Source organism: Carcharodon carcharias, chromosome 24 (genome assembly GCF_017639515.1).
Source record: "Carcharodon carcharias isolate sCarCar2 chromosome 24, sCarCar2.pri, whole genome shotgun sequence".
Classification (NCBI taxonomy): Eukaryota; Metazoa; Chordata; class Chondrichthyes; order Lamniformes; family Lamnidae; genus Carcharodon; species Carcharodon carcharias.
Window position 1 is genome coordinate 31,673,873 of NC_054490.1, and position 24,052 is coordinate 31,697,924.

Sequence of the window (24,052 nt, forward strand, 5' to 3'; positions counted from 1 at the left end):
AGAGCGGAGCTGGGGTGATAAAACAACGCGAGAAAAAGGGAGACCGAGAGCGGAGCCGGGGAGATAAAAGTGCGCGAGAGAAAGTGAGTCCGAGAGCGGAGCTGGGGAGATAAAACAGTGCGAGAAAGAGTGAGACTGAGAGTGGAGCCGGGGAGATTAAACGGCGCGAAAAAGAGTGAGACCGAGAGTAGAGCCGGGGAGATAAAACGGCGCGAGAAAGAGTGAGACCCAGAGGAGAGCTGGGGAGATAAAACAGTGCAGGAAAGAGTGAGACCGAGAGCAGAGCCGGGGAGATAAAACGGCAAGAGAGAGAGTGAGACCGAGAATACAGCCAGAGAGATAAAACAGTGTGAAAGAGAGTGAGACCGAGAATAGAGCTGGGGAGATAAAACAGTGCGAGCGAGAGTGAGGATGAGAGCGGAGCCAGGGAGGGTAAGCCGCGCGACAGAGAGTGAGACCTAGAACGGAGCCAGGGAGATAAAAGCACGAGGGAGAGTGAGACCGAGAGCAGAGTCGGGGAGATAAAACAGCGCGAGAGAGAGTGAGACTGAGAGCGGAGCCGGAGAGATAAAACAGCGTGAGAAAGAGTGAGGCCGAGAGCGAAGCCATGGAGATAAAACAGCATGAGGGAGAGGGAGACTGAGAGCGGAGCCAGGGAGATAAAACAATGTGAGAAGGAGGGAGACTGAGAGTAGAGCCGGGGAAACAAAACAGCGCAAGAGAGAGTGAGACCGAAAGCCAAGGCGGGTAGACAATACAGTCCAAGAAAGAGTGAGACCGAGAGCGGAACTGGTGAGATAAAACAGTGCGAGAAAGAGTGAGACCGAGAGTGGAGCCGGGGAGATTAAACAGTGCGAGACAGAGTGAGACCAAGAGTGGAGCCGGGGAGATAAAACTGCGGGAGAAAGAGTGAGACTGAGAGCGGAGCTGGGGTGGTAAAACAACGCGAGAAAGAGTGAGAACGAGAGTGGAGCCGGGGAGATTAAACAGTGCGAGACAGAGTGAGACCAAGAGCGGAGCCGGGGGGATAAAACTGCGGGAGAAAGAGTGAGACCGAGAGTGGAACCAGGGAGATAAAAGAGTGAGAAAGATTGAGACCAAGAGCGGAGCCGGGGAGATAAAACAGCGCCAGAAAGATTGAGACCGAGAGTAGAGCCGGGGAGATAAAACAGTATGAGAGAGAGTGAGACCAAGAGCGGAGCCGGGGAGATAAAACAGCGCAAGAAAGGGAGACTGAGAGCAAAGCTGGGGTGATAAAACAACGTGAGAAAAGAGTGAGACCGAGAACGGAGCCAGGGAGATAAAAGCACGAGGAAGAGTGAGACCGAGAGCAGAGCCGGGGAGATAAAATAGCGCGAGGGAGAGTGAGACCGAGAGCGGAGCCGGAGGGATAAAACAGCGCGAGAAAGAGTGAGACCGAGAACGAAGCCATGGAGAGAAAACAGCGCGAGGGAGAGGGAGACTGAGAGTGGAGCCAGGGAGATAAAACAATGTGAGAAAGAGGGAGACTGAGAGTAGAGCCGGGGAGACAAAACAGCACAAGAGAGAGTGAGACCGAGAGCCGAGGCGGGTAGACAATACAGTCCTAGAAAGAGTGAGACTGAGAGCGGAGCTGGGGTGATAAAACAACGCGAGAAAAAGTGAGACTGAGAGCGAAGCCGGGGAGATAACAGTGCGTGAGAGAGAGTAAGACCGAGAGTGGAGCCGGGGAGATTAAACAGCGTGAGAAAGAGTGAGACCGAGAGCAGAGCGGGGGAAATAAAACAGCACGAGAGAGAGTGAGACCGAGAGTAGCGCCGGGGAGATAAAACAGCGCAAATGAGAGTGAGACCAAGAGTGGAGCCGGGGAGATAAAACTGCGCGAGAGAGAGTGAGACTGAGAGCGGAGCCAGGGAGATAAAACAGTGCGAGGCAGAGTGAGACCGAGAGTAGAGCCGGGGAGATAAAACAACGCGAGGGAGAGGGAGACCGATAGCGGAGCCAGGGAGTTAAAACAGTGCGAGAGAGAGTGAGACCGAGAGTGGAGCTGGGGAGGTTAAGTCGTGCGACAGAGAGTGAGTCTGAGAACAGACCCGGGGAGATTAAACAGCGCAAGAAAGAGTAAGACCAAGAGCAGAACGGGGGAGATAAAATAGTGCGAGAGAGACTGAGAGTGAGAGTGGAGGCTGGGAGGAAACCAGCGCGAGAGAGAGTGAGACCGAGAGCAGAGCCGGGGAGATAAAACAGCGTAAGAAAGAGTGAGACCGAGACTTGAGCCAGGGAGATAAAACAGCGTGAGAAAGAGTAAGATTGAGAGCAGAGCCAGGGAGATAAAACAGCGTTAGGGACAGTGAGACCGAGTGAGGTGCTAGGGAGATAAAAGCGCGAGGGAGAGTGAGACCGAGAGCGGAGCCAGGGAGATAAAACAGCGCGAGGGAGAATGAGACCAAGAGCGGAGCCAGGGAAGTAAAGCAGTGCGGGAAAGAGTGAGACCGAGAGCAGAGCCGGCGAGATAAAACAGCGCGAGAAAGAGAGTGAGACGAGAGTAGAGCCTGGGAGCTAAAACAACGCGAGGGAGAGTGAGACCGAGAACGGAGCTGGGGAGTTAAAACAGTGCGAGAGAGAGTGAGACCGAGAGCGGAGCCAGGGAGGTTAAGCCACGCGACAGAGAGTGAGACCGAGAGCGCAGCCGGGGAGATTAAACAGCGCGAGAAAGAATGAGACCAAGAGCAGAGCGGGGGAGATTAAACAGTGCGAGAGAGACTGAGAGTGAGAGTGGAGGCTGGGAGGAAACCAGCGCGAGAGAAAGTGAGAGCTGGAGTGGAGCCTGGGGGATAAAGCAGCGCGAGAAAGAGTGAGACCAAAATCAGAGCCAGGGAGATAAACAACGCAAGAAAGAGTGAGACTGAGAGCGGAGCCAGGGTGATAAAACAGCGTGAGAGAGAGTGAGACCAAGAGTGGAGCTGGGGAGATTAAACAGCGTGAGAAAGGGTGAGACCAAGAGAGGAGCCGGGGAGATAAAAGAGCGAGGGAGATTGAGACCGAGAGCGGAGCCGGGGTGATAAAACAGCGCAAGAGAGAGTGAGATTGAGAGCAGAGCTGGGGTGATAAAACAACGTGAGAAAGAGTGAGACCAAGAGCGGAGCCGGGGAGATAAAGGCGCGAGGGAGAGTGAGATCGAGAGCAGAGCCGGGGAGACAAAACAGCGCGAGAGAGAGTGAGACCGAGAGTGGAGCCGGGTAGACAAACAGTCCAAGAAAGAGTGAGACCGAGAGCGGAACTGGTGAGATAAAACAGCGTGAGGGAGAGGGAGACCGAGAGCGGAGCCGGGGAGATAAAAGAACGCGAGGGAGAGTGAGACCGAGAGTGGAGCCGAGGAGATTAAACAGCGCGAGAAAGAGTGAGACCGAGTGTGGAGCCGGGGAGATTAAACAGTGCGAGAAAGAGTGAGACTAAGAGCGGAGCCGGGGAGATAAAACAGTGCGAGAGAGATTGAGACCAAGAGTGGAGCCTGGGGGAAAAATCAGCGCGAGAAAGAGTGAGAGCGAGAGCGGAGCCGGGCAAATAAAACAGCACGAGGGAGAATGAGACCGAAAGCAGAGCCTGGGAGATAAAACAGCGAGAGAAAGAGTGAGACTGAGAGTGAAGTTGGGGTGATAAAACAACGTGAGGAAGAGTGAGGCCGAGAGCGTAGCTGGGGAGTTAAAACAGTGTGAGGGAGAGTGAGACCGAGAGTGGAGCTGGGGAGGTTAAACTGCGCGATAAAGAGTGAGACCGAGAGCGGAGTCGGGGAGATAAAACAGCGCGAGGGAGAGTGAGGCCGAGAGCGGAGCTGCGGAGTTAAAACAGTGCGAGGGAGAGTGAGACCGACAGTGGAGCTGGGGAGGTTAAACTGCGTGATAAAGAGTGAGACTGAGAGTGGAGTCGGGGAGATAAGACAGTGCAAGAGAGACTGAGAGAGAGTGGAGGCTGGGAGGAAACCAGCGCGAGGGAGAGTGAGACCGAGAGTGGAGCCGGGTAGACAAACAGTCCAAGAAAGAGTGAGACCGAGAGCGGAACTGGTGAGATAAAACAGCGCGAGGGAGAGGGAGACCGAGAGCGGAGCCGGGGAGATAAAAGAACGCGAGGGAGAGTGAGACCGAGAGTGGAGCCGAGGAGATTAAACAGCGCGAGAAAGAGTGAGACCAAGTGTGGAGCCGGGGAGATTAAACAGTGCGAGAAAGAGTGAGACTAAAAGCGGAGCCGGGGAGATAAAACAGTGCGAGAGAGATTGAGAGTGATTGGAGGCTGCAAGGAAACCAGCGCGAGAGAGAATGAGACCAAGAGTGGAGCCTGGGGGAAAAAATCAGCGTGAGAAAGAGTGAGAGCGAGAGCGGAGCCGGGCAAATAAAACAGCACGAGGGAGAATGAGACCGAAAGCAGAGCCTGGGAGATAAAACAGCGAGAGAAAGAGTGAGACTGAGAGTGAAGTTGGGGTGATAAAACAACGTGAGGGAGAGTGAGGCCGAGAGCGTAGCTGGGGAGTTAAAACAGTGTGAGGGAGAGTGAGACCGAGAGTGGAGTTGGGGAGGTTAAACTGCGCGATAAAGAGTGAGACCGAGAGCGGAGTCGGGGAGATAAAACAGCGCGAGGGAGAGTGACGCCGAGAGCGGAGCTGGGGAGTTAAAACAGTGCGAGGGAGAGTGAGACCGACAGTGGAGCTGGGGAGGTTAAACTGCGTGATAAAGAGTGAGACCGAGAGTGGAGTCGGGGAGATAAGACAGTGCGAGAGAGACTGAGAGTGAGAGTGGAGGCTGGGAGGAAACCAGCGTGAGAAAGAGTGAGACCGAGAGTAGAGCCAGGTAGACAATACAGTCCAAGAGAAAGTGAGACCGAGAGCGGAACTGGTGAGATAAAACAGTGCGAGAAAGAGTGAGACCGAGAGCCGAGCCAGGGAGATAAAACAACGTGAGAAAGAGTGAGACCGAGAGTGGAGCCGGGGAGATTAAAAGTGCGATAAAGAATGAGACCGAGAGTGGAGTTAGGGAGATAAAACAGTGCGAGAAACAGAGAGACGGAGAGCGGAACCAGGGAGATAAAACAGCCCAAGAGAGAGTGAGACCGAGAGCGGAGCCGGGGAGATAAAAAAGCGCGAGAGAGAATGAGACCAAAAGCGGAGCCGGGGAGATAAAACAGCGCGAGGAAGAGTGAGACCGAGTGAGGAGCCGGGGAAATAAAACAGCGGAAGGGAGAGCGAGACCAAGAGCGGAGCTGGGGAGATAAAACAGCTCGAGAAAGAGTGAGACCGAGAGTAGAGCCAGGGAGATAAAAGCGTGCTAGAGAGAGAGAGAGAGAGTGAGACCGAGAGTTGAGCCTGAGAAATAAACCAGCACGAGAGACAGAGTGAGAGCGAGAGTGGAGTCCGGGGAGATAAACTAGCGCGAGAATGAGTGAGACTGAGAGCGGAGCCAGAGCAATAAAACAGCGCGAGAGAGTGAGGAGCTTCTTCACTCAGAGCATGGTGAACCTGTGGAATTCTCTACCATAGAAGGCAGTGGAGGCCAAGTCATTGAATATATTTTAAAAAGATGTAGATAGATTCCTAGACACTAAAGGCATCAAGCAGGATGGGGAAACAGTGGGAGTATGGCATCGAGCTAGAGTTACAGCCATGATCATACTGAATAGTGGACCAGGCTTGAAGGGCCGAATAACCTGCTCCTCATCTCTCTGTTTCTACGTTTCTATCAGTGATTCTGATAATAGTGCACAGGTTTATTTATTGTACTAATAACAGTGCTCAAAGTACATTGTCGATATCCAGTCATCATGAACACAATCTCACAGTCTAGTACTGACCTCAGTCTCTCTATTTTACAATCTGTGTTCTTCAGAGCCGCAGACAATCGTTTCATTCCTGAATCTCCCAGGTTATTATCACTCAGGTCCAGATTCGTCAGTGACTGGTTTGTTCCCAGAGCAGAGACAAGATCCATGGCGCAAGAATCAGTGAGAGCATTACAATGCAGACTGGAGACCAGAGGGGGAAAAGATAACAGGAATCAGGGTAAATCCCGAATGTTTTTTTTAAAGAATACCACTATTGATAATGACAATGTACCGGGTGGGACACTCAAAAACAGAATTGCCATTTACACAGAAGGAAAAATACTATTGATGTTATGAATCTGAAATTTAAATGCAATATGCTGGGAATACTCAGCAGGTTGGGAAGTATTTTTGAGAATGAAACAGAGTTAATGTTTCAGTTGGATAAGCTGTTTTAGAACTGGGAAATAGCAGCAAATTTGAATTGTTTTAAGCGACAGGGAAATGGGGATGGGGGTTGTGGCAAGGGAAGAACAGAATGGAAGTGCAAGAGTGATTAAATGACAAAAGGGCTGATGGGGCAAGATAAAAGCACAGAATCCCCATCTCCTTACTCTGAGTCGTTAGGGAGGACTATGGGATGGTCAGTGGCTCAGGAACTTTTAGTGGGAATGAAGGTAATGGCAGGGAATTTAGAGTGAAAACTGCTGATGTGATAGCGCAGGCAGGGTTAGGTAATTTAGCCGTAGTCCACAAAGGACCGTTAGTGTCTCTCACCATGAGAGAGAGAGACAATGTGCTACATGTAGCTTGAGAGACACTACCGAACAAACTTAGGGTAATGAGAGCAGGCAGGACTTCATGAACTACCACAGCTAGGATGAGGATCAAATCCTCAACATGAGCATCATTCTACATCAAACTCTAGCCACCAAGCCAACTGAGCTAACCAACTCCAGTTATGGACACAATATTGCCAGAGCCAGCCAAATGACAGAATCGTTACAGAGCAGAAGGAGGACACTTAGCCGAAGGTGTCTGCACTGGCTCTCTGAATGAGCAATTCACTAAGTGCCTTTCCCTCGCCTTCTCCCCATAAACCTGCACATTATTTCTTTATAGATAAAAGTTCAATTCCCTTTGGGATGCTTCAATTGAACGTGTACCCAACACACTCTCAGGCAGTGCAGTCCAGACCTTAACCACTCTCTGCAGGGGAGGACCCAGTTCAGGCAATTCTGGCGGCATCTTTAAAGGCAGCAGTTTTGGAGGGGGCCCTGGTTACTGAACGAAGGGCTGAAATGACAGAAGACAAATTAAAGGTTATTCCCCAATTCACTGATGCCTCCTTGGAGGTGCTTCTCCAGGCTGCTCGGGTTCGGAGAGAGGTCCTGATTCCTCAGAACAGGAGGAAGAAAAGACCAGTCCATTCATGCAAGCAAGTCTGAATGGAGATTGCCGAGGAGGTGAGCAGGCATGGGGCATGTGGCTATAGGGTGGCAAAAGGATCAATGTTATGATCTGTTCTGACAAGGTGAGTGCAGCACACAATGTTAAGCTTACAGCCTTACATGTGAATAGGATAAAAGTGAAATTGGTAGAAAGTTCATCCCCACCCAGTCACTGGCAATGCCCAGGCAGCAGCATTGACATGTCAGAGTCATGTCAGCCTCTCTGCGCAGGGTCCTGGTCAGTCAGAGTTGACTCCTGCACTGCCAAGCCTGAGTGGCCACATGTAGTAGGCATCCCTTGCTGTTTCCTCATGCGGGGCACCATATTTAAACTGCAGCTGCATGCATACTTCTCAATGCTTGCAGCCCAGGAGGGCACTGGTGAAGACATGGCCCCAGAAGCCAAGAAGAGGGCAGCCTCTCGATTGAGTGATGTATCCCTGGGACACCTCCTACACACAAAGGAGGCCCGCCGCGATGTCCTCTACCCCCACCCAAGCTGCAGGAGGCCCATCCGTCTCACCATTCCAGCTTGAGAGGTGGGGGCAGAGATGGTCAGTGCCAATGCTGCAAACAAGGAGTCGGCCATCAAATGATCTTATCCGTGCTGCCATGGTAAGGCTATCACCTCATTACTCTAAACTCACACACTCATAAGGCCATCACACATGCACTGGCACCTGACTCACTGCCAGCTCAAGTGACATTATCACTCACTCTCTCACACACACCCTCACATCTGCATCTAGCCTCATCTCCTCTGGAGACTGTCTAATATTGTTCTCTCTCTTGCAAATCAAGGGCTGCTGTGATCGGAGATGGCCATCCACCTCAGAAGAGGAGAAGGAGGGGACCTCAGAGGCTGCATCGTCACATTATTCCCCCGCACTCTAGACCAGCACAGAGACCATCAGGTCAGTGGGCAGTCCCCATTTTTTGGTTTTGAAATGCAATAATTACTAAGTCAACAACCTGTCTTTCCATAGTCATGTGACCTCTGCCATGAACACTTAGCCGAAGGTGTCTGCACTGGCTCTCTGAATTAGCAATTCACTAAGTGCCTTTCCCTCGCCTTCTCCCCATAAACCTGCACATTATTTCTTTTTAGATAAAAGTGCAATTCCCTTTGGGATGCTTCAATTGAACGTGTACCCAACACACTCTCAGGCAGTGCAGTCCAGACCTTAACCACTCTCTGCAAGGTCATGGTGTGGCGGGCAATTGGAGGCTGCCCGCCAGCAAAACAGCGTGTTTCCTGTGGGAGACAATATTCAAATAAATCACAAGATAGCTGCCACCCACTTCAGGCAGATAGCATGAGCTGAAGATAAATGAAGCACTTCTACAGGGAAATGTACACATCAGAGCTGAACTCAAAGATTTGAAGGCCAAGATTCCAGCCGAGTATATACATTTGAAAACATATGATAAACTGAATTCTGCAATGAACCAAGCTGTGTGAGCTCCAAACTAAAAAAAAAGAGACAACACAAAGGTATCGGGAGGAAATACTGACACACAATTCCATAGCTGGCAACTCAGAACAACTGTGAACCCTAGAGGTCCCAGAGTCCCCAACAACCGCAAAGGAACAACAACCATCACCAAGGCAATAATGCTGTGGGAACAACACTCTCCAGACAAGAAACATCTCCCAGATGAACAGCCAACAGGCATACTATTAAGAGACCTGCACGATTTAAAGACAATGGGCGGGATTTTCTGTGCCAGCTGTCATCGGGGTGTTCGGCCGCATGAGCCAACAATGTGGTGAGAAGGCCAAAAATCAGTTTCACGACATTGGAAAACCAGTTTGCAATCGTCTGCTCAGCCCAAAAAAGGAGGGCGTGTTATCTGCCATCAGACATCAAGAACCACGTTGCAATACATCTGCATATCATTATAAGCTAGCCTGCCGGACTCATCCCACCCTCTAGATTCTCCTTCCACGTCAACAATACAACACGTCGGTGCCGAACAAGTTTTGACAACTGTGCCATGCAACAGTCAGGGCTTACCACCAGGGCCTTGTTCACATCATGGACATCCGAGAAGATACTGGAGCCAACAACAAAAGCACACTGGAGAAATGAACATAGAATGCTGGGTGGATTCTTGTGGACATGGTGCTGCTGCAAAGCAGCCCATGGAAGTTAGAAAGTCACCATTGATGCCCACAATGAATGATGGTCAAGGGGGTGGGAGAAAAAAAGACTAGGATCAACATGGGAGAGGAGAGGTGTTGGAGGTGAGGTTGGGAGGGGGGGAATGAAGACTTCAGGGGTGTGAGGTTGAGAAGGTGAGAATGAAGGTGTCGGGCGTGAGGTTGGGAGGGTGGGAATGAAGGTGTCGGGGTTGATGTTGGAGGGGGAATGAAGGTGTCGGGGGGTGAAATTGGAAGAGCGGGAGCGAAAGAGTCTGGGGGTGTGAGGTTAAGAAGGTGGGAATGAAGATGTCGGGCGTGAGGTGGGGAGGGTGGGAATGAAGGTGCCGGGGGTGATGTTGGAGGGGGAATGAAGGTGTTGGGGGGGGCTGAGGTTGGGAGGGTGGGAATGAAAGAGTCTGGGGGAGTGAGGTTGGGAGGATGGGAATGAAAATGTCGGGGTGGTGAGGTTGGTGGGGGGGAATGAAGGTGTCTGGTGGCTGAGGTTGGTGAGGGCATTGAAGATGTCGGGGGGTGAGGTTGGGGGGGAATGAAGGTATCGGGGGTGAGGTTGAGTGGGGGGGAATGAATGTGTTGGGGCTGAGGTTGGGAGGGGGTAATGAAGGTGTCGGGGGGTGAGGTTGGGAGGGGGTAATGAAGGTGTCGGAGGAGGGGGGGTGAGGTTGGGAGGGTGGGAATGAAGGTGTCAGAGGTGATGTTGGAGGGGGAATGAAGGTGTTGGTGGGGGGTGAGGTTGGGAAGGTGGGAATGAAGGTGTCAGGGGTGATGTTGGAGGCGGAATGAAGGTGTTGGTGGGGGGTGAGGTTGGGAGGGTTGGAATGAAGGTGTTGGGGGGGGTGAAGTTGGGAGGGTGGGAATGAAAATGTCAGGGTGGTGAGATTGGTGGGGGGGGATGAAGGTGTCGGGTGGCTGAGGTTGGGGAGGGTAATGAAGATGTTGGGGGGTGAGGTTGGGGGGAATGAAGGTGTCGGGGGTAAGGTTGAGTGTGGGGGGAATGAATGTGTTGAGGATGAGGTTGGAACCGGGTAATGAAGGTGTCGGGTGGTGAGGTTGGGAGGGGGTAATGAAGGTGTCGGCGGGAGGTGAGGTTGGGAGAGGGGGAAATGAAGATGCTGGGGGGGGCGGTGCGGAATGAAGGTGTCGGAGGGGTTAGGTTGGGGAATGCGGGGAGAGTATGGTCAGAGTATGGGGTAATATGGGAAGAAGATGGCAACTGGGGAGGTAGGTGTACGTGGGTGGAAGGTGTGAGGGAAGGGGTTTCGGTGGGGGGAAGTTTCTGGTGGGGGGTGAGGGGTCTGCAATTGGGGATGTCCAGGTAACCATGCAAGGGAGGTGTCTGATGGGTGCATCATTGCCTCCTGGGAAGCAAATTGTTGGTGGGCGTCTTATGAGGGAATGGTGAGAATGACCGAGGGCAGAATGAGGTGGTGGGGTGGGAGCGTGAGGGCTGACATAAACACACACACACACCCCTCCAGAATCACTCATTGGTCAGCCGCTCCGAGCCTCTGAAATTCATAAGTGGATGACACAGGGGTGTCCAGCTGCTGCTCCTCCTCCCCAGTCTGAGTCCTGGAGGGGTAGGAGCACCTGGAGGGCCGTTGCCTCTGCATGAACTCATCCATGTCTCCCACGATGAGGTGCAGGTCTGTGTTCATCTCTGCATTCTGATGAACATGTCCGTACATCCATGAACACATAGGTATCAATTAATCAGAGGATAGATGGATGCACTTCTCCAGCTCATGTTCCACTCTGTTGAGGGCTTCCAACAGCTCTGGGTGATGTTCCCACGCCATCTTCTGACTCTCCAGGATGAGTTGCAAGGCCAAATCCACAGGCTCGTCATCTGACTCGGATCTCACAGATGCCTGATCCCGAGCAGTCCTCCAAGTGCCGGGGAGCTTGGCCGAACCTGCCTCCTCCTCCTGAGGACATGTGTCCATGCGGTGACCACCAGACTGTGAACCCGAGCCTGCTCTAGATCTAGGTCCCACCAAGGTGTGTGTCTCTGTGTTGGTGGAGGGTGTTGGTTAACGCTGTGATGGGTTTCCAGGCTGCTTATGCTCTTCAATGGAGGAGGTATTCTGTTGGCTGGAGGTAAGGACGTGGATGGAGCTGAGGGACTGGCTAGCTGAGGGTGTCGATCCCTTGGCAGAGCTCCCTGTGAACTGAAGGACAGATAAGTAGTGCATGGCAGCACAGTTAAAAGCAGGAGAGAGAGCACTCACAGTTGCGTTGAAAGAAGGATGATGTGGTGCAGGATCCTCACGTGAGTGTTCACTGCCGACCTTACCATCGCCGCAGGCATGGTCCATGCCCTCACCAGTCAGCACAATGGCACACTCTTCAAATTGAGTGAGGGGCCTAATGTAGGCCATTCCACGCCCAGTTTGAGGCCTCTCCTTGCTGATGTGAGCAGGCTTTTCCTGCTTGGAAACAGACGGAGAGGGTGTGAGCAGGACACATGGCACTGTGTGGAATGTTTGTGTGGTGAGTGAGGACGCGAGCCCGAGAGGGCATGAGCCTGATGGAGATGTGAGGGAGTGTGTGAAAGTTAGTGATGTTGTCCCACGACGTGAGATCCCTGTGGATGTGTGATGGGTTTGAGAGTGTGTGAGTTGTGTGTTCAGAAGAGTGGGTTCCCCTGGTGGAACGGAGGAGATCATTCATTCTGTAACTACACTGGGTGGCTGTCCTCTTTTGCAGGGCCTTGGCACTTATCACTGCGGCCACTGACTCCCATGCTGGATTTGTGATGCCCCTCCTGCAACCAAAATGGGGATAGAGGACATGACGTTGGGCTTCCACTGGATCCAAAAGTAGCTAGCGGGATGCATCACAAAACCTGAGAGCTGCAGTTTTCCTGCCTTTCAGGGCCATGTCTTCCGTGTGGCAGTCCTGGGCTGGAAGCACTGACAGGTTTGTGCATAATGGGAGTTATGTACAGGCCTCCAAACAGTAGTCAGGATGTGTGGCACAAGATACACCAAGAGATAGAAAAGGTGTGTAAGAAAGACAAGGTTACAGTGATCATGGGGGATTTCAATATGCGGGTAGACTGGGAAAATCAGGTTGGTAGTGGATCTCAAGAAAAGGAATTTGTGGAATGTCTACGAGATGGCTTTTTGGAGCAGCTGGTGGTGGAGACCACTAGGGAACAGGCAATTCGAGATTTAGTGATGTGTAATGAGGCAGATTTGATAAGGGAGCTTAAGGTGAAGGAACCCTTAGGAGGAAGTGAACATAATATGATAGAATTTACCCTGCAATTTGAGAGGAAAAAGCTGGAATGAGATGTAACGGTATTACAGTTGAATAAAAGCAACTACGGAGGCATGAGGGAGGAGCTGGCCAGAATTGACTGGGAGATGAGCCTAGCAGGAAAGACAGTGGAACAGCAATGGCAGGAGTTTCTGGGAGTAATTTGGGAGACCCAGCAAAAATTCATCTCTAGGAAGAAGAAGCATACTAAAGGGAGGACGAGGCAACCATGGCTGACAAGGGAAGTCAGGGACAACAGAAAAGCTAAAGAGAAAGCATACAATGCGGCGAAGAGCAGTGGGAAACCAGGGGATTGGGAAGCCTACAAAGACCAACAGAGGGCAACTAAAAAAGAAATAAGGAGGGAGAAGATTAAATATGAGGGTAAACTAGCCAGTAATATAAAAGAAGATTGCAAGAGTTTTTTTTAGATATATAAAGGGTAAGAGAGAGGCAAAAGTGGACATTGGGCTGCTGGAAAATGACGCTGGAGAAGTAATCGTGGGAACAAAGAAATGGCGGAGGAACTGAATAGGTACTTTGCGTCAGTCTTCACAGTGGAAGACACAAGTGACATCCCCAAGAGGTGAGTATGGTGGCCATTACCAAGGAGAAGGTCCTAGGAAAACTGAAAGGTCGGTAGGTGGATAAATTACCTGGACCAGATGGATTGCACCCCAGAGTTCTGAAGGAGATAGCTGAAGAGATAGTGGAGGAGTTAGTGGTGATCTTTCAGGAATCACTGGAGTCAGGGAGGGTCATAGAGGACTGGAAAATCGCTAATATAACCCCCCTGTTTAAGAAGGGAGTGAGGCAAAAGACGGGAAATTACAGGCCGATTAGTCTGACCTCGGTCGTTGGTAAGATTTTAGAGTCCATTATTAAGGATGAGATTTCAGAATACTTGGAAGTGCATGGTAAAATTGGGCAAAGTCAGCATGGTTTCATCAAGGGGACGTCATGCCTGACAAATCTGTTAGAATTCTTTGAGGAGATAACAGAGTAGGTTAGACAAAAGAGAGCCAATGGATGTTATCTACTTGGACTTCCAGAAGGCCTTTGACAAGGTGCCGCATAGGAGGTTGCTCAGTAAGATAAGAACCCATGGTGTTAGAGGCAAGGTACTAGCATGGATAGAAGACTGGCTGTCTGGCAGGAGGCAGAGATTGGGGATAATGGGGTGCTTCTCAGGATGACTAGTGGAGTTCCGCAGGGGTCAGTGTTGGGACCACAACTTTTCACTTTATATATTAATGATCTAGATGAAGAAACTGAGGGCATCCTGGCTAAGTCTGCAGATGATACAAAGATTGGTGGAGGGACAGGTAATATTGAGGAGGCGGGGAGGCTGCAGAAGGATTTGGACAGGTTAGAAGAATGGGCAAAGAAGTGGCAGATGGAATACGTGGGGAAGTGTGAGGTCATGCACTTTGGTCGGAAGAAGAGGCATAGACTATTTTCTAAATGGGGAGAGAATTCAGAAATCTGGAGTGCAAAGGGACTTGGGAGTCCTAGTCCAGGATTCTCTTAAGGTTAACTTGCACGTTGAGTCGGTAGTTAGGAAGGCAAATGCAATGTTGACATTTATTTTGAGAGGACTAGAATATAAAAGCAGGGATGTGTTGCTGAGCCCAGACCTCATTTAGAATATCGTGAGCAATTTTGGGCCCCGTATCTCAGGAAGGATGTGCTGGCCCTGGAGAGGGTCCAGAGGAGGTTCACAAGAATGATCCCAGGAATGAAAGGCTTAACATATGAGGAACGTTTGAGGACTCCGCGTCTATACTCGATGGAGTTTAGAAGGATGAGGGGGGATCTTATTGAAACTTACAGAATACTGAAAGGCCTGGATAGAGTGGACGTGGGGAAGATGTTTCCATTAGTAAGAGAGACTAGGACCTGAGGGCACAGCCTCAGAGTAAAGGGAAGACCTTTTATAACAGAGATGAGGAGAAACTTCTTTAGCCAGAGAGTGTTGAATCTATGGAATTCATTGCCACAGAAGGCTGTGAAGGCCAGGTCATTGAGTGTATTTAAGACCGAGATAAATAGGTTCTTGATTGGTAAGGGAATCAAAGGTTACGGGGAGAAGGCTGGAGAATGTGGTTGAGAAACTTCTCAGCCATGATTGAATGGCGGAGCAGACTCGATGGGCCAAATGGCCTAACTTCTGCTCCTATGTCTTTACGGTCTTATGGCTTGACTTTAAATATGGTGCCAAGCATGTTGGAGCGATAGGTGTGATGGCATGGTGGGCGAATGAGAGCTCACACGCCATGGAAATGGCGTGATTCCCGGGAATGCAAAATGAATGCAAAGTGGGTTTGGGACAATATGGCATGAAAAGCCGCCATTGTGGCTGGCGAGTAAAATATCAGTCTTATCCGCCCACCACCAGCCTTGGTGCAAATCTGAGACGATTCCGCCCTACGTGTGCACTGCATGTGCAGAAACTGACTGGTAGAACAAACAATTGCTAATGCATGAGAACAGTGGGTAAGTTGGTAAACTCACAGTTACACATGACTGTACTTGCAACATTTGTCTTTTGTTCATTAGGAGAAGGGAAATGCTTGGATCTATTGTTCGGCAGGTAAAGAGGGGATGATTAGGTTTTGAAATGCAATAATTACTAAGTGTGCCACCTAGCTTGCTATGGTCATGTGACTTCTGCCACGAGGGAATGTCTGGGGGCAGCAATGATAAATCCATTCAATAAAGATTCTCACTGAGACAGACATGAAGAAGTTCCACTGTCCGTAGACTTGAAACACCCCATGATTAGCAAAGGAGTCACAATCAGGTAAACACAGTACAGACACATCCGAGCAGCTGATTCAGGCAGTGATAGCTGAGACCACTCACACTTGGAGGACTGTGGGAGGGCAGGGTAATGCTAAGCTTCAGGCTCATGACATGCCACCAGAGTCTTCAACAAGCGGCAGATGCTGGATCTGCACCATTAGGCGTGTGATCATCTGGCTGAACTTCCAGAGACTATGTGTATCCATAAACAAAGGGTGGAGGAGTCAGTCCCGGCCATGATATCACTATCTCTGGCATGAGTTTACATGACATCTTCCAGCGAGAGGTTGGTGACCTTCATGGAGAGCCACATCCAGCATACCACCTATAGGGGATAGACACTGACCTACATGTCGTCATCATCTGCATGAGCTCTCTGGAGCAATGGCTGTGTGAGAGGAGGACAAGTTGTCTGGAGCCACCGTCAGGTCTTCAGGTGAGCAGGGAGGGGGACCAGTGTGCCCTGGAAAGGAATAGGGGCAGCTGCCTGCAGCATCTGGAGGCTCCTCTCATGCTGCTGCTGGTGGGGGAAGTGGGTCCTTGTCTGCTCTGATCATGACAGCAGCCCTCATGAAGCCATGATGATAGAGCCAACTCTAGTAGGAGGCCCTCAGTGCATTGGGCCCTCCAGATCTAAGGGAACAGAGGGCAACAGCCACAGAAGTCTAATTTCTTGGAGGAAAAATGTCAGCACCCTGTCTCCAGCTCAGCTGACAGCACCGGAGGAGCACAACATAGGACTCCCAAAGCACTTTAAAAATTTCACCTTGCTGCACTTGGGATTGACAGGGTTATGCTTTTTTATTACATGTCACCTTGCTGTGTATATGTTTTCAATGAATTCTAAAATGTTACACCACAAAGAGAATCCTTTGCCACACTACTGGACCTTTAACAGTTCACTGCCTCCTGCAAAGGATGAGATGAGAAAGGCAAGACTGAATGAGGTCAATACATTTCCAATGTCTTTGCCTCATGTAGTGATGGCACCAGGGAAATGGTAAAGACATTCAAAAAAACAACACGGTTGCAGAAGGTCGAAGATTTATTACATTGAATGGGTGTGTGAGGAGGGTTCATGTGAAACATGCCTGTATTACTGAATCTCGAAACTCCCTTGCACATCTCCCATGGTGCCTTGCCTGTGTCCCTGAGACTCTTCATCATGTAGCGCCTGGGCAACATCCACCACTATATATTCATCATTCGAGGAGGCATCACACTCTAGGATGTCGTCATTGTTCAAAGTTTCTCCCCACTATCGTTCCAGTTTGTGCAGAGCACAGCACAACCCCAGTACATGCAAGACCCTTGCCAGGTATATTGAAGGGCTCCACCTGACCGATCCAGATAGCAGGACCTCATCTTCAGAAGCCCTACCATCTGCTCAATTGCTGCTCAAGTTGCCCCATAGTTGTTCTTGTATTTTTGCTCTGAAACTGTGCTTAGAATCCACATAGCTGCAAGTAGCCAACCCTTCAGTCTGTAGCGCTTGTCGTTTTAATTCTTGCATGGGATGATGGCATCACTGGCAAGGCCAAAATTTGTCACCCATCCCTAATTGCCCTTGAGAAAGCAGTAGTGAGCTGCCTTCTTAAATTTCCACAGTCCGCCTGGTACAATGCTGTTAGGAAGGGATATCCAGGATTTTGATCCCACGACAGTGAAGGAACAGCAATATAGTTCCAAGTCAGGATGGTGTGTGGCTTGGATGGGAACTTGCCGGTGGTGGTGTTCCCATGCTTCTGCTGCCCTTGTCCTTCTAGGTAGTAGAGGTTGTGGGTTTGGAAGGTGTTGCTGAAGGAGCCTTGATGAGTTGCTTCATATATAGCACAAATTGCTGCCACTATGCGTTGGTGGTGGAGGGAGTTGATGTTTAATTTGGTGGATGAGGTGCTAATCAAGTGGGTTTTTAAGCACAAATATTACTTGCCACTTATCAGGGCAGGCCTGGATGTCGTTCATGGCTTGCTGTATATGGACATTGGCTGCTTCAGTATCTGAGGAATTGTGAACAGTACTGAAAATTGTGCAATCATTCGCGATCATCATCACTTCTGACCTTTGAGTGAATGGAAGGTCATCGACAAAGCACCTGAGGAACTCCTGTAGAATGTCACCTTCCATCACTTTGCTGATGATTGACAGGAGGCTGATGGGCCGGGGCTTGTTCAGATTGGATTTGACATGCCTTTTGTGTACAGGATATTATTAGTAATTTTTACACATTTTCAGGTAAATCCCGTGTTGTAGCTGAACTGGAACAGCTCAGTTAGGGGTGCAGCCAGTTCATGAAGCATAAGTCTTCAACACCTCATCTTCCGACTAGGGACTTTACAGCCTTCCGGACTGAATATTGAATTCAACAACTTTAGGTCGTAAGCTCCCTCCCCCATCCCCACCCCCTTTCTGTTTCCCCCTTCCCTTTTTTTTCCAATAAGTTATAAAGATTTTCCTTTTCCCACCTATTTCCATTATATAAAAAAAAACCCACTAGAGCTATACCTTGAGTGCCCTACCATCCATTCTTAATTAGCACATTCGTTTAGATAATATCACCAACTTTAATTTTAACACCTATGTGTTCTATTGTACTATTGTCGTTGACATCTTTTGATGATCTGCTTCTATCACTGCTTGTTTGTCCCTACAACCACACCCCCCTCCCCCCGCCACCTCTTTGTCTCTCTATCTCTCCGCCCCCCACACACACACCTTAAACCAGCTTATATTTCAACTCTTTCTTGGACTCGAACGCAAGTTCTGTCGAAGGGTCATGAGGACTCGAAACGTCAACTCTTTTCTTCTCCGCCGATGCTGCCAGACCTGCTGAGTTTTTCCAGGTAATTCTGTTTTTGTTTCTTCACTTCTACTGTTGGGATATGTCAAGTCCACAGATTTTGCAGTATCCAGCGCTTCAGTCATTTCTGAATATCATGTAGAGTGAATCAAACTGGCTGAAGATTAGCGTCCGTAATGCTGGGCACCTCAGGATGTGATGAATCATCCACTTGGCACTTCGAGCTGAAGATGCCTGCTAATGCTTCAGCCTTGTCTTTTGCACTGATGCACTGGGCTCCCCAACTATAATGATGGGGATGTTTGTGGAGTCTCCTCCTCCTGCAAGTTATTTTTTTAATTACCCAACACAATTCTTTATTTTTATTCATTCATGGGATGTGTGCATCACTGGCTAGGCCAGGATTTATTGCCCATCCCAAATGCCCTTGAAAATGTGGTGCTGAGCTGCCCTCTTAAACCGCTGCCGGAGGGAATTCCAGGCTTTTGACCCAACAATTTCCAAGCAAGGATGGTGCATGGCTTGGAGGGGAATTTCCACATGATGGTGTTTCCATCTATCTGCTGCCCTTATCCTTCTAGGCAGTAGTGGTCATGGCGATGCAAGGTACTTTCTAGGGAGCCTTGGTGAATTCCTACAGTGCGTCTTGTAGATGGTACACACTGCTGCTACTGTTAATTAGTGGGGGAGAGAGTGACTGTTTGTGGATGGGATGCCAGTCAAGCGGTCTGCTTTGTCCTGAATGGTGTCAATCTTGAGTATTGTTGGAGCTGTACTCATCCAGGCAAATGGAGAATATTCCATCACACTCCTCACTTGTGCATTGTAAATGATGGACCAGATCTGGGGAGTGACGAGGTTGCCACTCGCCACCGGGTTGCTAGCCTCTGATCTGCTTTTGTAGCCACAATAGTTATATGGCTAGTCCAGTTCAGTTTCTGGTCAATGGTAATGACCAGGATGTTGAAAGTGGGGGTTCAGCAATGGTAATGCCATAGAATGTTAAGTGGCGATGGTTAGATTTTCTCTTGTTGGAGATGGTCATTGTTTAGCACTTGTGTGAAGTGGATGTTACTTGCTACTTGTCAGCACAAGCCTGGATATTGTTCAGCTCTTGCTGTATTTTGACATGGGCTGCTTCAGTATCAGAAAGGTCGTGAATGGTGCTGAACATTGTGCAATCATCAGTGAACATCCTCGCTTCTCACATCACGACGGAAGGAAGCTCATTGATGAAGCAGGTGAAGGTAGTTAGGCCGAGAACACTACCCTGAGGAACTCCTGGAGTGATGTCCTGGAACTGAGATGACTGACTTCCAACAACCACCACCATCTTCCTTTCTGCTAGGTATGACTCCAACCGGCGGAAAGATTTCCCCATGATTCCCTTGATGTCAAGGCAGTCACTTTCAGCTCACCTTTGGTGTTCAGCTCTTTTGTCCATGCTTGAACCAAGGCTGTAATGAGGTCAGGATCTGAGTGGCCCTGGCCTTGGCAAAGCCAAGAGCGTCAGTGTTCAGGTTATTGCTAAGCAGTGCCACTCAATAGCATTGTTGATGACACTTTCCATCTCTTTACTGATGATCGAGATTAGGCTGATGGGGCGGTATTGACCGGGATGGATTTGTCCTGCTTATGTCTGTAGGACATACCTGGGCGATTTTCCACATTGCCGGGTGGTCGCCAGTGTTATAGCTGGACGGGAACAGCTTGGCTAGGGAATTGGCAAGTTCTGGAGCATAAGTCTTCAGTACTATTGCCGGAATATTGTCAGGGCCCTTGCAGTATCCAATGCCCTCAACAATTTCTTGATATCATGTGGAGAAAATTGAATTGGCTGAAAACTGGCATCTGTGAGGCGATGGCATACTGGCATTGTCGCTGGACTAGTAATCAGAGTAATGCTCTGTGGACCTGGGTTCAAATGCCGCCATGACAGATGGTGGAATTTAATTGAATTAAAAGTCAAAGGATGACCACGAAACCATTGTCTATTGTAAAAACCCAACTGGCTCACTAATGCCTTTTAGAGAAGGAAATCTGCTGTCCTTAGCTGGTCCGGCCTACATGTTACTCCTGATGTGACTCCTCTGGGTAATAAATGCTGTCCTGTCCATCAATACCCACATCCCATGAATGAATAAAAAAAACTCCCTCACCCAGAGTCCATCCTTGTGCCCTTGCCACCCTCAGTGATCCTCAACATAGAGGAGCATCGCTTCATCAGTGGGATGGGGCAAGAGGGGAGCATTGATTTATTAGTGGGGTGGGGATGGTAATCAGCAGGAGGTTTCCTTGCCCATGATTGACCTGATGCCATGAGACTTCATGGGGTCTGGATCTGATGTTGAGGAATCCCAGGGCAACTAAGCCACTGAGTCTGACCTGCCGGTGGGAAAGTCCATACCCAGGGACATTATCGGTAAGGTATGATTGTGTGAGTATGACTATGTCAGGCTGTTGCCTGACTTGTCTGTGAGCTGGCTCTCCCAATTTTGGCACAAGTCCCCAGATGTTAGTCAAGAGGGCTTTGCAGTGCCGAAAGGGCTGAGTTTGCCGTTGTTGTTGCAGGTGCCAAGAGCGATGCCTGGTGGTCGGTCCGGTATCATTCCTTATCCAATTTTCTGCAGTGGTTTGATACAACTGAGTGACTTGTCAGGCTATCTCAGAGGGGGGTTTAGGAGTCAATTACATTGCTGTGCATCGGGAGTCACATGTAGGCCAGAACAGGTAAGGATGGCAGATTTCGTGACTGCATGTGGTAAGACTGCAGATCTTTGATCTGATCACTGCTTTTGTGATCACTTAACTCTATCTATCACAAGCTGTTTCCACTGTGTAGCATACAAGTGGTCCTGTGTTGTAGCTCACCAAGTTGACATCTCATTTTTTGATACACCCAAGTCTAATTTGTTGACATACATGAAGAAAAGTAGCAGTGCTAGTACTGTACTGACTGCTGGGGAACCCCACTATATGTTTTTCCATCTGAAAAATTGCCATTCAGCACTACTGCTTGTTTCCTGTCACTCAGACAACTTCATATCCATGCTAAAACAGAAATACAGAAACTGTTGAAGGGTCATGAGGACTTGAAACGTCAACTTTGCTCTTCTCCGCCGATGCTGCCAGACCTGCTGAGTTTTTCCAGGCATTTCTGTTTTTGTTTTGGATTTCCAGCATCCGCAGTTTTTTGTTTTTATCCATATCCATGCTGCCTTTTATTTCATGGCCTTCAACTTTGCTGCCAAGCTTATTATGTGTCTATTAATCTTGGACAGTGCTTTTAATTACACTACTGTTACTATCAGTATTAGTGTTATTAAAAACACTGTCCATTCTCAATAGATATATAATTAAGACTATTCTGCACTGTGATTATTGCCATTGGCAGCTGAGCTCCTAGGCTATAAGCTCTGGAATTCCCTTTATAATCCTTTTCGCCTCTGTCTCTCCCTTCTCTTTTAAGACGCTCTTTATAGCCTTCCCCTTTGACTTAGCTTTTACTCACCTGTCTTAATAACACTATAACAGATAATGATACTGTACAGTGCTATACATCCATTATCATAAACACAATCTCATACAGTTTCTGTATTTTACTTCGGTGCCGCTTCATGCTCTCGTCGGGACTTGGAAAAATTTATTAAATTTTGCTTCCAATCTCCACCCCTCCATCATTTTCACGTGGTCCATCTCTGACATTTCCCTTCCCTTCCTTGACCTCTCTGTCTCAATCTCTGGTGATAGACTGTCCGCCAACATCCATTACAAACCCACCGACTCCCACAGCTATCTCGACTACAGCTCCTCACACCCCGCTTCCTGTAAGGACTCCATCCCATTCTCTCAGTTCCTTCGCCTCTGTCGCATCTGTTCCGATGATGCTACCTTCAAAAACAGTTCCTCTGACATGTCCTCCTTCTTCCTTAACGGAGGTTTTCCACCCACGGTCGTTGACAGGGCCCTCAACCGTGTCCGGCCCATCTCCCGCGCATCCGCCCTCACGCCTTCTCCTCCCTCCCAGAAACATGATAGGGTCCCCCTTGTCCTCACTTATCACCCCACCAGCCTCCGCATTCAAAGGATCATCCTCCGCCATTTCCGCCAACTCCAGCATGATGCCACTACCAAACACATTTTCCCTTCACCCCCATTATCGGCATTCTGTAGGGATCGCTCCCTCCGGGACACCCTGGTCCACTCCTCCATCACCCCCTACTCCTCAACCCCCTCCTATGGCACCACCCCATGCCCACGCAAAAGTTGCAACACCTGCCCCTTCACTTCCTCTCTCCTCACCGTCCAAGGACCCAAACACTCCTTTCAAGTGAAGCAGCATTTCACTTGCATTTCCCCCAACTTAGTCTATTGCATTCGTTGCTCCCAATGTGGTCTTCCCTACATTGGAGAGACCAAACGTAAACTGGGCGACAGCTTTGCAGAACACCTGCGGTCTGTCCGCAAGAATGACCCAAACCTCCCTGTCGCTTGCCATTTTAACACTCCACCCTGCTCTCTTGCCCACATGTCTGTCCTTGGCTTGCTGCATTGTTCCAGTGAAGCCCAACATAAACTGGAGGAACAACACCTCATCTTCCGACTAGGGACTTTACAGCCTTCCGGACTGAATACTGAATTCAACAACTTTAGGTCGTGAGCTCCCTCCCCCATCCCCAACCCCTTTCTGTTTCCCCCTTCCTTTTTTTTTTCCAATAAATTATAAAGATTTTCCTTTTCCCACCTATTTCCATTATATATATAAAAAAAAACCCACTAGAGCTATACCTTGAGTGCCCTACCATCCATTCTTAATTAGCACATTCATTTAGATAATAACACCAACTTTAATTTTAACACCTATGTGATCTATTGTACTATTGTCGTTGACATCTTTTGATGATCTGCTTCTATCACTGCTTGTTTGTCCCTACAACCACAACTCCCCCCCCCCACCTCTCGCTCTCTCTATCTCTCCGCCCCCCACACACACACCTTAAACCAGCTTATATTTCAACTCTTTCTTGGACTTGAACTCAAGTTCTGTCGAAGGGTCATGAGGACTCGAAACATCAACTCTTTTCTTCTCCGCCGATGCTGCCAGACCTGCTGAGTTTTTCCAGGTAATTCTGTTTTTGTTTTTTTTTTCTGTATTTTACAGTTGGGTTCCTCAGAGTCACAGACCCTCACGGTTTATTCAATTTGATACAGTGGAATTGAAAGGAGTCAAACTCAGGTGACACAACATTCTGGTTATGTTGAACTTGTCAACCATTCTTGCTGGCAAAATAGCAAACCCCATAGAACAATACCCATGATAAACTGAAATTCCGCACTGGTTACCACAGATTAGCTGAACTTGTCTAATTTGTCATATGTCTGCGTTGACCAATCAGAGTGGAGTTAGACCACACACAAGCGTGAAATCATGGACCGCTGGGCATTTTTCAATGCAAAGCTCCGGCCTTTTACAAGATCAGACAATTTTAAGGTGTGAACAAATTGAATAAAGATGTTTTTTTTTGCACAATTACTTTACTGTGTTTTCATTTGGCAGTTGAATCTATTGTTTTTGACATAGACCACATTTATAGGTATATCGGGTTACATAAGAGATGCATTCATGCTGGAATGGAGTCTCCTCGGCTAACACCAAGCACCGCTGAACACAAATTTGTGGACAGATCCCCTGGGATGTAACTCATCAGAATTTAATGTAGTTTAACTGCCTTACCAATATATAGCAGTTCTCAATTTCTAAGCAACCAAGAAGCTTCCAAG

At 49.1% G+C, this 24,052-nt stretch overlaps 1 protein-coding gene across 4 annotated transcripts in view; it reads right to left on the reverse strand.

The window, feature by feature from the left end:
• Nucleotides 1-24,052, reverse strand: part of LOC121269363 (NACHT, LRR and PYD domains-containing protein 3-like) — a 112,368-nt gene that overhangs the window by 43,962 nt on the left and 44,354 nt on the right. For all 4 annotated transcript variants that reach the window (XM_041173942.1, XM_041173943.1, XM_041173941.1 and 1 more), the window contains one exon: nt 5,818-5,988. In XM_041173942.1, coding sequence (XP_041029876.1) covers nt 5,818-5,988 — 171 coding nt within the window. The remainder of the gene's footprint in view (nt 1-5,817; nt 5,989-24,052) is intronic.